Source organism: Mycetomoellerius zeteki, unplaced genomic scaffold (genome assembly GCF_001594055.1).
Source record: "Mycetomoellerius zeteki isolate Tzet28-1 unplaced genomic scaffold, Tzet1.0 scaffold168, whole genome shotgun sequence".
Lineage (NCBI taxonomy): Eukaryota > Metazoa > Arthropoda > Insecta > Hymenoptera > Formicidae > Mycetomoellerius > Mycetomoellerius zeteki.
This window is the reverse complement of record NW_017256633.1, coordinates 111,227-127,990: the sequence shown is the minus strand read 5'-3', so window position 1 is coordinate 127,990 and position 16,764 is coordinate 111,227. Positions and strand designations below refer to the sequence as shown.

The 16,764-nt window shown below is 31.4% G+C and overlaps 2 protein-coding genes across 2 annotated transcripts in view; one reads left to right on the top strand and one right to left on the bottom strand.

Moving 5' to 3' along the window:
* Window positions 1-2,566: 2,566 nt before the first annotated feature.
* LOC108721360 (threonylcarbamoyladenosine tRNA methylthiotransferase) lies at window positions 2,567-4,531 on the top strand. The gene is made up of 2 exons (XM_018445881.1): window positions 2,567-3,089; window positions 3,295-4,531. The coding sequence occupies exons 1-2, from the start codon at window positions 2,689-2,691 to the stop codon at window positions 4,511-4,513; spliced, it is 1,620 nt and encodes a 539-aa protein (XP_018301383.1). The 5' UTR covers window positions 2,567-2,688; the 3' UTR covers window positions 4,514-4,531.
* A 4,048-nt stretch (window positions 4,532-8,579) lies between these two features.
* Window positions 8,580-16,764, bottom strand: part of LOC108721362 (F-box only protein 43) — a 36,936-nt gene continuing 28,751 nt past the window's right edge. Inside the window, exon 2 of the mRNA XM_018445883.1 lies at window positions 8,580-8,909. Within this exon, the coding sequence (XP_018301385.1) occupies window positions 8,655-8,909 (255 nt within the window). The 3' untranslated portion in view covers window positions 8,580-8,654. The remainder of the gene's footprint in view (window positions 8,910-16,764) is intronic.

The following is a 16,764-nucleotide window of genomic DNA, read 5'->3' as shown; positions in this document are numbered from 1 at the left end:
AATGTCTCTGTACAAAAAGATTTTTAATAATTATCGTAATAAATCTACTTTCTTATCATATTGCAATATATCATTTTCACAAAAAAATGTAATTGTTGAAATCTGTTATTGTCAGATAAATTCTTAAATTCTAAATAATTTAGAATACTTTTTTGTTGATTAAGAGACATTGACGTGTCTGCAGTTTTATTCACTGTAATCATTATAAACGCATATGTTATTAACAATATAATATAAATATCTAACATTACTTGAAAAATAACTCGTTGAATATTATGATGTAATTGTAAGTAAAAAGTGACCGTGTCAGAGAAATTATCCAATAAATACAAGTTAAAGATATTTATTATATTAAAATAATTATGATCAAACCTGCTTAAGGCAAATATTCACATAATCCGTAATATCAGAAATGTTTAGGTGAAAAGTAAGAGCTAGCCATATAATAAATAGTAATGCAAAGATAGAATAAAATACGATAAAAAGAATCTACTGATATCGTCTTCTAAAAAATCGATATCAATTTCCAGCAATTGGATTAAAATCAGTAACAGATGTATCATTTAAAATAAGACATTCACAACAACAACATATATGTTGATAATATAACTTGTTCGCGTTCAAAATACAGCCTTTGCGAAGTCTTTAAATGTATTCAATGATTGATCAAAATATTTAGATGAAAATCAGTAATATAATTCTTTACTTCTTTAAATACAAAGAATTGTACATTATTAAAAAAAAAAAACATTTTTTCGATTGTCTTTCATTGATCAATATTTTATCACACTCTCCACAAAGAATGTTTAAAAAAGAGTGTTTAGAAACAGAACTTCAATAAAGACGATGAATTATCAAATGATATAATTTATCCTTTGAACATTTACTACCACATATAATGCTACATATTTTAAATAAAAATTGTTTCTGTATTTTATATATATAATTCTTTATATATGTAGATGATGTATCTTTTATTATTTTCTAAATAGATCGTTAAATGTCTGTTTAGTCATTTGTTATTAACGTATGCATTTTTGCATCTATACTTTATACCACTATTTTAATATCTTCTATAAATAATAATTATACGGCAGTGTACCAAAATTTACCGTCAGTGCCAAAAATCTTTAGTTTAAGTTACGTGTACTATAGATTTTCAGCACTGGGAGTGAATTTTGGAACATAGCTTAGTACGATACACAGTATCGTTACTTATATAAATAATTATTGTCACTTTTAGTTTATTGTAAACAGAAATCGTTGAAAGTAATTAATTTAAATAAAAATTATTATTTTAAGCATCGTACTATTTGTATTAAAAGTATTAAAATGAATAAATTCAGAATTATGTTTAATAATAAATTCTGATAAATGTTAAAAAGTGATATTCTAAAATATAAATCGATTATTTTCGAAGATATATGTACAGATAATTCCGTTGATAACAATAACAAAAGCATGGAAAACTCAAAATTTCGTATATACTTAATAAACATAATATCGAAATTTATTTATCATTATTCATCGATAGATTACATATAGAAATATAATACGTTCGTCATTTTGTTAAATAAAAATATGTAATCAATATACATGTAAATGTATACATTAATATGTTATAAATAATGTTTTTAAATAATAAATTATTTTTAAATCAGTTCTATTTATATTATTTCTTCTCTTAGTCTCTTTTCATAATACGATTTTAAATTTAAAATTAGGGTGCAGCGTAAACCGCCACACCTATCTGTAAAACAGTCTATGAGCTAACTTAATCTTTATAATTTATAGTGTCAAATAAATCTATTGGAGCTGAAGGCAATCGTGCATATATGGAAAAACTCTTGAAAAACTATCGCATTATATATTTGTATCTTGCAGAACAGCATAAAATAAATATGCATATAATTCGATAAAAATGTTTTATAACGAAGTGAAAAGATTCTGGAAAATCTTATATACATTCACTTGTAGGTACTTTGTACAGATAATGCTTGTAAAATAAAAAAAATATGAATACGCGTAGCCTTACTACCTACTGTGTCAGTTTTGAAGCTCATTTTTGCTTACCTTACGAAAAAATTAATTATTGCAAAATTGCAAACAGTATTATAAAAACTGCTTATACTATCTGATAGAAGACACTTTTCAGTTACTTACGTTTTTAAAGTTTTATTTTTACCTTTTGTTTAAGAAATATTATCTATAAACAAAATAGTATGTCGATATCGGCTACTAGCTGTTCAAAATTTTTAAAAATCATTTTCAAAAAATTCTTAGGGAAGAGAGTCAATCAATATACACTTTTTAAAATATATTTTATCAATTAACGATAAAATCTCTTTTCTTTAGATATTTAATGAACGAAAATATCTCTAGATGGCACCTTATGTAATAAAATTAGAGAGTTGACTTCATATAACCTAATCCTAACCTATTTTAATTCTATTGTTAAAAACCTGTGTATTTACACTTAAAATAGATATAAACAATAGCTGAACAATTAATAACATGAGATTCTTACTATTTGTTACAATTTTTCGAGAATTTCAATGACAATTTATATTGGCTGTATTAATTCAATAACACGTACACCAACGTGCACTTAACCTCAAATTGTTAAGGTGACACGTTTTACGAGTACAGTGGACAATTTCTTAGAAATCATTTTTGTCTTTAATAAACATGCCTGCTCCATGCGAGGAAATTATCGAGGACATCGAGGATTTAATTGCGTCCCAGGATATAACGCCCAAGGAGAGATATAGTTCGCGGAAACATATCACGATACGACCAAAGCGAAGGAAGCAGCTGCAAGAGGAAGTATCGCAGCCGTCTATTTTGTCGAGCATAATACCTGGCACGCAAACGATTTATGTGAAAACATGGGGATGCACGCACAACAGTTCGGACACCGAATATATGGCCGGTCAATTGGCGTCGTACGGTTATAATTTAACCGAGGATAAACTGAAAGCGGATCTGTGGCTTCTGAACTCTTGCACTGTGAAGAGTCCTGCAGAAGATCAATTCAGGAATGAAATAGAGTATGGAAAGAAAATTGGCAAGCACGTTGTAGTTGCTGGGTATGTAATTATGCAACTGCAATGATGGAACAAGGATTTGATAATGAATTATAATATAATATCATTATTTGCAAATCGTTATTTGATACTTGTATTTAATTGAACATTAGTATAGAATTTTAGCAGTACAGTAAACTTTCTAATTTTAAAAATCATTTAGAGCTGTCTTAAGATTCTAAATAATCATTTTATTTGTATCTTATAGATGTGTATCACAAGGTGCTCCAAAATCTTCCTTCCTTCAAGGGTTAAGTGTGATTGGAGTACAACAAATTGATCGAGTGGTAGAAGTTGTGGAAGAAACTTTGAAAGGAAATACAGTCAGATTCTTACAGCAGAAGAAGGATCTTGGTAAGAAGACAGGCGGAGCTTCACTGAATCTTCCAAAGGTACGCCGAAATCCACTTATCGAGATTATAGCCATTAACACAGGCTGCTTGAATCAATGCACCTACTGCAAGACAAAACATGCACGAGGTGAACTGGGTAGTTATCCTCCAGAAAAGATAGTCGAACGAGCCAAGCAAGCTTTCGAGGAGGGTGTATGCGAGTTGTGGCTCACATCGGAAGATACAGGCGCCTATGGTAGAGACATTGGCACTAGCTTGCCAAAACTACTATGGCAATTGGTAGACGTGATTCCAGATGGTTGCATGATGCGCGTCGGTATGACCAATCCACCATATATCTTGGAACATCTGGACGAAATGGCCAAGATCCTGCGGCATCCTAAAGTCTATAGCTTCCTACATATCCCGGTACAGTCTGGCAGTGACCAGGTACTAGCTGACATGAAGCGGGAGTATACACGTGCTGAATTCGAGCACGTAGTAAACTTTCTGAGTGAGCGGGTGCCTGGTTTGACTATCGCCACAGACGTTATTTGCGGTTTTCCCACGGAAACGGAGATGGATTTCGAGGAGACGATGACACTCTGTCAAAAGTACAAGTTCCCAAGCCTCTTCATCAATCAGTTCTTCTCTCGACCCGGCACGCCCGCCGCCAGGATGCCGAAAATACCTGCACAGAAGGTGAAAACTAGAACTAAGAGGTTGTCGGAATTTTTCCAATCGTACGAACTATATGGACACAAAGTGGGACTGATACAGAAGGTGCTAGTAACGGAGACATCGCATGATAAGCAGCATTACGTGGGCCATAACAAATTCTACGAACAGGTGTTGATTCCGCTGAAGCAGGAGTACATGGGAAAAATGATTGACGTAAGGATTATAGAAGCGACGAAGTTCTCTATGAAGGGAGAACCGATTGGTAAAGGTGTGTCTCCGGCACTGAGGTCTTCTCTACCGCAAGGCGTTGTTTCCAGATTATCGTACGAAAAGCCATCGAAATATGGAATCGTGACATTTACGATGCTCTTATTAGCTGTGATTCTTAGAATATTATGGAAATTTTTTATTTAGATATATAATTTATATAAGATTCTGTAATTGATATTACCCAGTAAACGAGAATGGATTAAAATGGATTGAAATTTTATTTATCCGAATGCGTATTTTAAATAGCGGAAACGTTTTTTTTATTCAATTGGATTCAATTAGATTCAATTGGATGCAATTGGATTAAAAAACTGCATTTCCTATTCAAAATTTTAAATTGAACAGTATTCACGATGCACAGAAAAAGCTGATATTATTTTTGGATTGAAAGGCATAGAGATAGCTCCATGTAATTTCTATAAATGAATAAAAATGCATTCAGGATTGAAAAGCATTTATTTTAACATTCGTGAATCCATATTTCTGAAAATCTGAATCCATTTCAATCTATTCTCATGAGTATGTAAATACACTACACATATAACGCTATAAGTTGTAATTTTATATTTGCAATGGAATGAATATCTCAAAATGTATTTATTTTCAGAAGTAAAATCTCTAAAAGAGTTTATATTAGTAACTTTTAGTTAGTATAAGTCATTTAGTTTTGGATAAAGAACACAAGATACGCGAAAAAATACTATATTTATTTGACAATACAGGAACCTACCCTGAAAGGGCTTACAACATTCAATTAGCTTAATATACATTTGCTACAATAATTCTTCGGCACTTCTAGACGCATTTCTGAAATCGTTTTTAACGTATGAATTCGAAATTCTCCAACTACAAAATATAATAATAATATATAATATGAGAAGAGTATTGAGCATTCTCGCATTTTGTTGAAGCATATCTTCGAGCAAATGTATTACAAAACTTATATACTAAACACGAAAATATGTTCGCTTTTATAAAAATATCAAATATTTTTCTTATTACCTTATGGAGGCACTTTATTTGGTATCAATTTCTCATGTGTGAGTGTGTGTGTGTGTGTATATAGCTAAAGATTTTTTTAAATATATAACTTAGATTAAAGAATGTATATCAGATTTTCCTACCAAAATATTTCCTGAGTATTAAAGCCCATGGATCGTTAACTGAATATATTGCTTATATCGGGGCATTGAAACTAATTACTCAGGTCTTACTTGTGCTAAATCTATGCAAAGTATAATTGTATCAAAAGAAAAATGTGTTTTCTTTTATAAAATTATTATAACTTAGTGATGCAGGCGGGCTAGTAAATTGATATAGATTCAGATATTATATATCAGTTCAATTTGAAATTATGTAAAATAATTGTATTCGAGTCTTCCAATTAAAATATCAAATAACACTTTTGATTTAGATAATTAATAAAAAACTTAAAAAATATCCGACAAGTAATTTAAAAAATTCTAATGAGTACCTGTGTGCATAAAAAATCGAGATATTATTATTAAAACTTTTTCACTTGAATTATCTTGTGGATATCGTGGTAACGAATAACTTCTACATCTATTTCCTTTTTTAGAGAGAGAGCATAAGAGAGCAATAATTTGTACAAAAATTTAAATGCAAAAAGTATGATAAAATTTGTTTCCTTTGCCAATGTTATACAAAAAATTTCACTACGATAATTAAAAATCATCGGCAAAATCTTTTTTGTAAAGACTATACAGTAATCTGTGAAGAGAAGCATTAATTATATAATACAGCGATGCGCAACCTTTTTTAAGGATCATTTTTAGAAATAGGGTAAAATCTTGCGGGTCGTATAATATTTAATTCGTTTGTACAAAATAGAAAATATAATTTTATATTTTCAGTAATGAATAGGCAGGCCACAAAAATCCACAGGTGAGCTGGCATGTGAGTTGCGCATCACTGATATAATAAACGTATTTTTATTCGTTTTAACAAAAATATAGCGCAAATAAAATATCGATCACGAGACTTTACCTTGCGCTTACACGAATTATAAAATATATTACTATCACGCTCCGCTATTTACATGCAGTCTTTTTTTCGCATATACCAGTATAAAAACAAGAGTATAAACATGGAAACTAACGCTACTTTTAAGATATGAAAATGTTAGATAGACTTGAATTAAAAAATGTACGAACGAAAAAACAGAAAACGAAACGATATAATATGGCACCCCATCGAGAATTTTATTTGAGGAAGATGCTGAAATGCATGCTCGTTCTTTCTCCCTCGTAATTATGTCCGTGTTTAAAATATGGCAATTATTATGGCGTGAATCATGGCACAAGTGCAAAATTCTTTGTACCGACCTCTAACATCAGGAAATGTGAAGCAAAGAGAATATTTTTTTTTTTCAAGTTCCTCGCTCTCGCGTAAAATCCTTTCTTTTCTTTATTAATCCATTAAATAACATAAAACGCGGGATTATTAAAATTGCTCATATTATTGCGGGATAATAATTTTCTTGCCAATTGTATGACCATCCATTCATTTTTTCTCGCTTCCTATTCTGGCACTCATTATTTCTTGCATGCTTGCATCCATCTATGCAATTTCGATAATACTTATTGAGCGAATTAAGCGAGAGAGTACAGTATTTATACAGATTCGCGTCGAAGAGAAAAGAGAACGTAAACTCATAAAATTTTAAGTAATTTTAACAATGTCTACTCAACATACAAAAGAGAAAATTACATGCTGCAAATTGGAAATTTTATGGCACACATCTGTTTTCCCATCCTAAATCTTTCTCATTTGTTATCGTTGAATATCATGTATCGAATATCGTATGTATGACAAAGAATTTAAGTCATATCTCGAGATAATTACTAGATTTAATCATAATCCGTTCCATTCTCACCCTTCTCTCTTTTTGCGAATTCAGTATTAAATATTCTGTTAAGAATAAAAGATTACTTAAACTGTTCGTGTCTTGTTGCGCAAGGTTGAAGAAGAAACAAAACATTCGCCAGAAAAAATAGAAACTCAGTATGTTTCTAATGTTTATACAAGAAGATAGTAAGCCGAACCAAGCCATTAGACGAATGAGAATTCGTCTTGCTCGCATCTCGATGGACATCAGAATTCGCGACCGTTCCGACGGTTACCGTGTTTTATGATTCCCGTGAGAGAAAGAGGGAGGGAGAAAGAGCGTCCCCAGCCACAAGAAACACATACGGGCCCCTGGCCAACTCTCTCCCCGTCTTCATTAGGGGGCTGAGAGTACCCGGTAAAAAGCGGAATATCCGGGCGACGCAAAGTGTTTCACCGGTACCTTACGTGGTTTTACGATCGTTGCCTTTATGGCTTCTCATTTCTCCCTTCCCGCTTTCGCATTCTTTTCTTTTCTTTCAGTGCCCCAGGATACTCTCCCCCTTTGACTAGCCTCTCGTTCTCTCCCCTTCTCGCTCGTACTTTCGTCCGCTGCCGAGTTGCATCGCTTAGGGCGGAATTTACTCTGAGGATCGACGAGGAGGAGGACTGGAGAAGGATTCGATTACGTATCCGCCGACGTCGTCCGGGAGATTTAAGTCATACTTCGGCATCAGCCCCTTCGTGGTGTCGACGGAACGGGGCGAATTAGGGTGTCTGTGGATTTTATGACGTTTAAAAATTATTCACGAGCAGCATTTACGGCAGTTAAATACGCTTATGCCACTTCGTAGGCATATCGCCTATACCAAAACACCCTTAAGGCGTTTTTCGAACTATGAAGATGTGTCGTATCGCTGCGATGTGCAATCGAATTCATTTCTATACGCAACAAGCACGTCGCATCCGTTCCGCTCTAAACGTTCGCCATAAACTAACCGGGAAAATTAATCATTAGAATATTAATTTATCTTTCAAATTAGACTATAAAATCGCTCTTGACTCTCGTCTTAGTGTACTATAGACTCACGTCTATAGTATACACATTTTGTCTGTAATATACACTGAGAAAAAAAGTTACTGTTTCAAAAAAATATTAGTTAATTCAACTAAATGTAGCGGTCACGGGCTGTCAAGCAAATATTTGTTAATTCGACCAAATATTTGTTAATTCAAACAAATAATATATTTTAAATTACAAGATTTTATTAATCTAAATATATAAATATTTGAACTAAATAATCATTACGAACTAAACGCATTTAGTTAAGTTAACAACTTTTTTTTCTCAGTGTACGTTTGCTCTTCCAATCGATAGAGTGTCGACGCAACTCTGTAACTAGACTAGTTCTTCTTTTCTCGAGGAAAAGGAATTGATTTACAATCGACGCAAATTCCGTTTGCTCTGTCTCGAACCGGCGATGAGGCGTTTATTGTTGCGTTTCGTCGGGGTGGCCAGTAAGGGCGTCTTACACGGGCCTGCGTGCGATTTTGACGAGCATGAAATGCAAAATTCGATGGAGCAACCCTGCCTCGAACAGGCACCCACGTTCTTCTCGCTGTCCACATGACAAGGAAAGCTACACCTCGGACAGGACAACAGGTATTCACCACTAGCAAGCGTACGACTAGCCTGAAAGAGAGAAAGAGAAAGTTATTATTAATGTCGGAACAATAGTTAGAACGAATGACATAGATTCTTTTATTATAATTGATTACTTAATAACAAGTAGTGAAACGAGTGTTTTTCTTGTGAATTAATGTGATCGCTTAATATATTCTTAAATATTTTTTTAATTTTTCTGTATAAAGCTAATTTAAATTTTTATATAAAATTAAAAGTCTTAAACAACAACCATTCGATTTAAAATGATGTAAAAGCTATGATCTATAAAATTAGGATTCTTTGAAGATTTCCGACTAATCTTCTGTTAACGTTCATATTAGAAACACATCGACTTACATAACATAAGCTACGCTTACAAGTAATAAGACGACGCTTTCCCACCTATTGATAAATAATTAATAAGATTAGTTGTGTCGACCTCCTCCCCCTGCTCGTGACTTAAATTGCATTGACGGGAGGTGAAGGTGATGCGACACAATCCTAATACACGGATTAAGAGAGTTAAGTTACATGCGTAACGTCTTTTGGGAAGAAATGAGACGTAAAGATTGGAACCCGATATAAGAAAACAATATTGGAAAACCCGATATTGGAAAACAAGAAAAAAATAAAACTCTGCAAAAAGAAGTTTATCTTCTAATTCTTCATTTATCATGTGTTCTAGCAATCATTAATATTTTGTAAATGTTTTGTAAATTTATTAGAGAATATAAGTAAATTTATAAGAATATATAAGTAATTTTTTTAATATTAATAATAGATTCTTTAAAATCTTCCTCTATAAATATAGTGAAAAGGAATAGTAAGAATCTCATCAAATTTACTTTGAAATTACTTTAAAAATTTAATACCATTTTATCAAAAAATACCAGAAAAAATACTGACTTTGATATATGTGTATTTCAGTCTCTTAAATTCTCATATCTTATTCTCTTAAAAAAATCGCAAAAAGAATTGCAAATTTTATTGTTATAATTTATGATTATTGTTATTATTACTGAGAGAGATATATACGCGTGATAAAACGCAGATACAGTGTACAAAGTATGATCACTGTATAAAGTTGACGAAGCTGAGAGCACGAATTGTCCGGTGGCAGCCGATATTTTCTCAGAACTTTGATAAGAACTATCGCGTAACTTCCATACCGGAGAGTTGCATGAAAGTAGACGACGAAAGAATCGCGAGCATGCGTTTCTTGCTCCTTTCGACTCATCGAAGTGCGTTTCAACTTGTAACGTTGATGAAATAAAAACAGCAATAAGAATTAATAAGGAATATAGATAAAAGAGATTAACAGATAAGCATTAATATAAATTCATCATCCGATTTATACATGATTTAATATAAAGTTCACTAGAATTCAGTAATAAATGTAAACATTGCAATTTATAAATTTTCATTGTGAAATGAGATAAGAACATTGCTAAAGAGAGAAAGGGCATTGTCATTCTCGTTCGCTATACATTCTTCTTATTCTGCGATGATTTTTTCACTGTGCATCGCTAATAAATAGACGCATAACAAAATACGCACAATGCATACTTGAGATGAATGTCGAGTTGTCTATTATAAATAACATAAACGTGTTTTTTTATAATTTATTAAAAAAATGAAACATTTTCTTCAAATGTTGTGTTCAATATGTATCAAAATATTAATCGAATATACATATATGTATACATAAAAGATGAGAAGTTATTCTTTGCTCTTACTCTCATTCGCAACTGGAGAAATATGCAATACAAAATTAGGGCAACAATGTGACAGTTGAGAGGTGTGTGTGCATATGAATGTGATGAAAACAAATTTTTAACGACAAAAATAATTACAAAGGAAACGCAACTTTCCGTTTGTTTAATAAAATACGCTGTTTGTTGTATAATTATACCATAACAATGGCTTCTTTCATATTTGTAGTAATTTGTGATAACACATCTTTATATTAAAAAATAAATTATTTTACTTATTAGAATAACGCATCTAATTAGTGTTGATGTTTGAATTTGACTATTTTGGACGCGATAAATTTTGTATCTAATTTAATAGCATATGGATGTATGCGTTAGGCAGTGATCCGTATTCAGAACGCGCTTACAACAATGTTAGCGCTAACATACTATATTTTACGTCACGCATATTATAGAATTTCAGAGATAAAAGCGCGTTTTGAATACGAGCCATTGTCTCGCGCCATGACGCTTCGCTTAGTTTAGCTTGTTCTTAGCGTTGAGACACTGCCGTGTCTCCAGATGTAATCTTAAAAAAATTAACTTGAAGAATAAAGATATGTTAAATAACATAAAGATGTTAGTTATTGTGTGTGTTTCTTAATAAAATAATTTTAATTAAAATAAAAAAATTTCTGATCCATTTCAAATTTCCAAACAAAATTACATTCAAAATATACAAAGAAAATTTTTCCATCGCTTTTCCTTTGTCATATCTAAACGCAGTTGGGTTGCTGGGAATGTTGGGATTCGGTTGGGATCCTAAGCACACAATGTAGAAAACTGGTCTGACACAAGCTCTAAACCATTTGGCTTTTCCGAGAACGATTACTAACACAACTACCTTTAGAAAAGCTACACATAGTGGCATCTTTTTAATATTAATGTAACCCTACCAATATTTTAAATTTCAGATGAATGGTCGACCAAATGCATAAAATGACAGGAAGTTGTAGCATCCTGCCTTCAATAACGCACTTTTCTAATTTTTCATAATTCTATGAAACAGGTATACAGAGGAGAAATTTTTCAAAATCCCACAATATTTCTTTCTTTTGTATATTAATATTTATGTTTTATTGATTGTATATTATATTTTAGACTGATTTATTACGGTTATAGAAGATTGTAATTGTTAAGAATAATAATATGGAAATTAGTATAAATAATTAATATTATTTAATAATAAACGATCATTTCGCTTAGAAGCAAAACTAAAAAAATATGTGCAGAAGAAACGAACTCTTTTAAAATTAAATATTACTGATGGCTCTTGCTTTGAGATATCAATATCATTCCTATAAGACGATAACGTACGATTTCCGAAGGGATTTCATATAGCGAACATCCGGTTGATGCAACAATGTGATATACTAAAAATATTTCTCTTCACGAATCTATTTATCTCTTGTTCACAACTGGTTCAATATATTTATTTTTCATAAAGAAGCGTATACTATGTTTAATATATAATTTTCAATTTAATTTATAAAATATTTATAATAATTATACGATAAATTTATTTTTAGCTTTAAAATATTGGCTTTATCATATCTCCTGTTTTCCATTCAAATTTTACTTTATTACAAATTTAATGCAACTTTGTGTAAAGAATATTATTAAAAAGAGTATTTCTGTTCAATAGAAGACTATTATTCAACAGAAAATGACCAATCTTGTCAGACTGTCGTGAAATATTATGTTGAGTATTCGTTATTTCGTAAAAGCTACTTTTATTAATGGCTGTAGACCGATATCAGCATCATAGTTGCGTCCGTAGCAACTTAATGAAGAAATGTAGGAACGAACTGAACGGCAGGGCCCCTAGTGGCCTGACCTGCCACAATGTAGCAGATGGCCTGAGCAACTTTGTATCTCCCGCAATGTGAAGGGTTCACCGATCCTTATGAAGAAAACTACTTGTCTGTGTTCCATAACGACCATACACACACAACTATTCTTGTGGGTAGCGTTTACCCGGCACTTTGTAGCACGGAGAGAAAAATTCTCACGAATCGGAAGGGACGGTCGGACAAGATTTTAACGCTGGATACACGAACGTCCTCACTTCACGGAATTCATTTGCAACAAAGTAGTAACTTCAAAAATTCGTATAAATTCGTGGAAATAATAAAAACAAATTTTTATATCGGCGATAAAAGAGATTTTTAAATTAAAATATGTAATTAAATAAAATTTTATAACTTTAAAAAAATATGAAAAAAAAAACAAAATTTTTTTACGAAGAAAGGAAATATAGAATATTACAGTGTTATCTGTGAATGCGTCGTTGCAAGAAATGTCGCGTATGTGTTGTATATCGTAACAAAGCAGTCTTTGATATTTTGTCCCTTTTCCTTTGCTACCCGGCAACCAGATATAGAGGCGTGTCCGAAAATGAAGAAGTTGATAATAGTTGTTGATCTCTCCCTTGATCGAAAATTTCGAGGAAGCCATGAGCGACTTACATATATAAATAAAAATTATGAAGCAATAATTCATAATTACACAGTAAAGAAAATTTAAAAGTTATGACTACTAACTGCTTTTCATTTGTTAGCTTTTTTCACTCGATTCACTATTTAGATAATATTTATTCATTTAGCAAATTATTTTTGATGAAGATAATACGATCGAAAGATCAGAAAATTGATAAAGATTGGATGATAAAACATTGTTATATGTAAATCTTTTTTATAAAGTAAAAAAAATAATCAAAATATGATTTATATGCCAAGCTCAAAAGTTTGCAAATAATATTCTGGGAATCGGTGATTATGATGCTAATACAATGATTTCTGTTCAGCAAAATAGAGATGTCAAATTAGATAAATTATTATTAATCGATCAATTTTAGATTAAATGCAAGACCAGTGTTAAAACCAGAAACTCAATTTAAATTTCTAAAGAATTAATTTACGCGAGAATAATAGCATGAAGATGTTTACAAAAAGTGGCAAGAGTCACATATTAATATAATTAAACAATCGATTTCGGAACGATAAATAAAACTGATAAGTAACCAATAGCTCTATATGATAAATTGGCATCGTGACATTCTACAGAATTAATATGTTTTGCAAAATTTTTGTGATCAACACCAAGACTTTTAGCAAATGGGACCAATTATGATGCTAATTTCTTTGATCAAGCGATCAAGCGAATTTTTGCAACCGAGCATTTTGACAAATTCGGACCATTTATCCACGTCCCTTCGTCCATCGGATCGAATTAAGGTGTGCCCGTAATTTGATATCTTCATTAAGCATATTGCGTATTGAATTACGGTGGACTCCGATTCCGCCGAATTATCTTTCGGCCGACTAGATCTTTTCAAGATACATTCCCGTTTACACTCGATTGAATTTAAACTGCTGCTCTCGGGCTTTTTTCCTTTTCATTCCAAAAATTTTAATAGATTTCGACGTAAACCTACATTACTTTCTAGATTTCGTAATAAAGTTTGTCAATATAAAAAACATATCGTCACTAACTGCTACAGTTTTTAACAAGAAGGAAACATCAACAAAAATATTAAATAAAAGTATTACGTAAATGTTACAAATAAAAATTTATTAGTAATCCGTAATAGTTCATAAAAACGCACATTAAAATATATAATATAACAATTAAAAGATATAGTAATAAAACAATTATTATATACAATTGGCGATTTATCACCACTGAAATAAAGCTGTCGTCACAATGATGCGATGGCTACTGTGTCCGCATTCTCGGCGAGCCACAGTTGATTATGAATAACAAATCGATAATTGAAAAATTCCTGAAGTATTATAACGAAACAGCTATAATCGATAACAAACATAATCTTGTGTTATATACCGATCATAAACTGCATAGTGCAATAGTATTAATCGAAGAATATAAGCGTTATTGGTAATGCAAAGAATGCATACAATTATTTTTATATAATTATTTTTCTTATATTAATAAAATGTGCTAATTTCACAGTTTCCCAATTTGGAATTTGTGAAGTCAGTACCTACGATATTCTATTAGAATAAAAAAACAGTTTCACACCATAGTATTTTTCATAGTTCTACAGTGTGTTCTTATAAAAATAAAAAAACTTCCGTATTTTTTATGGACGAAAAAACCAAAACTAGTACGCCATATTTTTAATTTTGGTTTTTAATAAAAATGCGGAACTCTTTTATTTTTGCAAAGAATTGTAGAATAGATTCCGATAGATTCTAAAGGAACTTGAAATTTGTTTTTTCTCAAGAGAAAATAAAAAAGAATTTCTTTTCGTTGTCAAAATCGTAAGTTTGAAGAAGAAACGTGCTGTGGATCACGTTACCAGACGCCGCTACTTCGAGTTTCCGTGTGACAATCTCGATTCAGTCAAATATTAGATCATGTTTCTTCACTTGGACAAGAAATCAAATTGACAAGATTGTCTGTTCGTAATCACACATTCATTAATATGCCTTTAAAATTTTTCAATGCAAAAACTTTCATATCATAAATTAGAAATAAAGTGATTTAATTCAAAATCCAACTGACCTTGTGATTTTATTCGCTTTCTCAATGAATATTATATTAAATTATTATACGCGTCATATAGATATAGAAAGATTTTTATAAAATTCAGTTAAACCATGCATCAAACTTAATTTAACCGATCTATAATACTACATTATTCCGTGCAATAAAAATGAACGAACGAACGATTAAAACACCTCATCAAAAAATTAGCTTTTCTCAGATTTGTGATCGAACATTGCGAAATATGATTTAATTAAAAATTACTTTTCGCGGATTCTTTTCATTCTTTATATGAAACCTGTTTTCATACCTGCCCGAGATAAGTTCGTCGGGAAAAGCCGCAAGCGTGAATCATTTTCACGGGCTAGACGTAACAACCGATTTCTCAATGCCTTTGAACAACTCATCGAGAAGACGGCCTTTCGAGGTCACTTTCAATCTGAATTCGTGATGCAATAGAGTAATTGGGCAATCACAAAGGCGGCATGTCACAAGGTCGAAATACCTGTGTGTCGCACTACGCTTTATTGGCAATTTTTGCGCCCAATGGCGCGTAACGAGACTTGCTTTATCAAGTAATGGCTATCGAAACGAAGAGATGCGTGCGACTCGACGAGAACGTGAGCTCGCTCGCGAGAAGAAAAGAAGCTAACTACGAGACCTTATACGATGAGAAGAGAATACGTGCATGTATTCGCGGGCAAAAAAGGGTTTAACATTTCTTACAGGATTAGTATCCCCTTTAACGTATATACCTCCTTTTACATCCAATGATCTTCATGTGTAAAGTTGGTATTTCATCTTTTTGCAAATTTTCAAATGTTATTCTAAATTAAAAGAACTGTAAAGTTAACACATATTAATATTTAAAAAATGACAGTTCCAGTAACACTTTTCGTAGTTCTACAGTTCTTTATAAAAATAAAGATCCGCTTTTTTATACTAAAAAACCAAAATTAGCATGCCATATTTTCAATTTGAGATTTGTAATATAAAATATGCGGAAGTTCTTTTTATTTTTATAAGGAATTGTAGTACAACGAAAAGTGCTACTGGAACTGACATTATTTTTTTTATATTAACAGAATGTTATGTTAACTTTACAGTTCCCTCAAATTTGAAATCTGTGAAGTTAGCATGACATTCTATTAATATATAAAGATATAGGGTAAAAGAGGGATTATGGACTAGCGGTTTTTAAATTAACATTGCTCCGATATAAATGCATATGAAGACTTTAAATTTACACAGAACTCTTGAGGAATATGTATGTTAGCTAAAATTTAAATCCAACGTCAATATTAACAAAAAAGTAAAAAAATGAGAAAACGGGGAATCTAAAAAATGGGATGTAATATGGAATACCGATAAAATTTTGATCGTAGTAATAAATAATACAATAAATGAAGTCAAGATTTGTTTATTTACGTAAACTGATCAAGAAAAATAGAAAACTGTTCACATTTTTATTGTATTACATTTTTATAGAATAACACAGAAAATATAATAGCATTATTGAACGTTATTACGCATGGACAATAAAGAATAAAATTAAATCTTGAATCATTAAATTATGACGTACAATAAATATTAGCATCTAAAATAAACATTATTCACAAGAA

Bases quoted from the DNA above. Each gene is read 5' to 3' on its own strand.
- LOC108721360 (XM_018445881.1), top strand. From the start codon at position 2,689: ATGCCTGCTCCATGCGAGGAAATTATCGAGGACATCGAGGATTTAATT. The intron at 3,090-3,294 runs GTATGTAATTAT...TGTATCTTATAG, and splicing joins AAGCACGTTGTAGTTGCTGG to ATGTGTATCACAAGGTGCTC.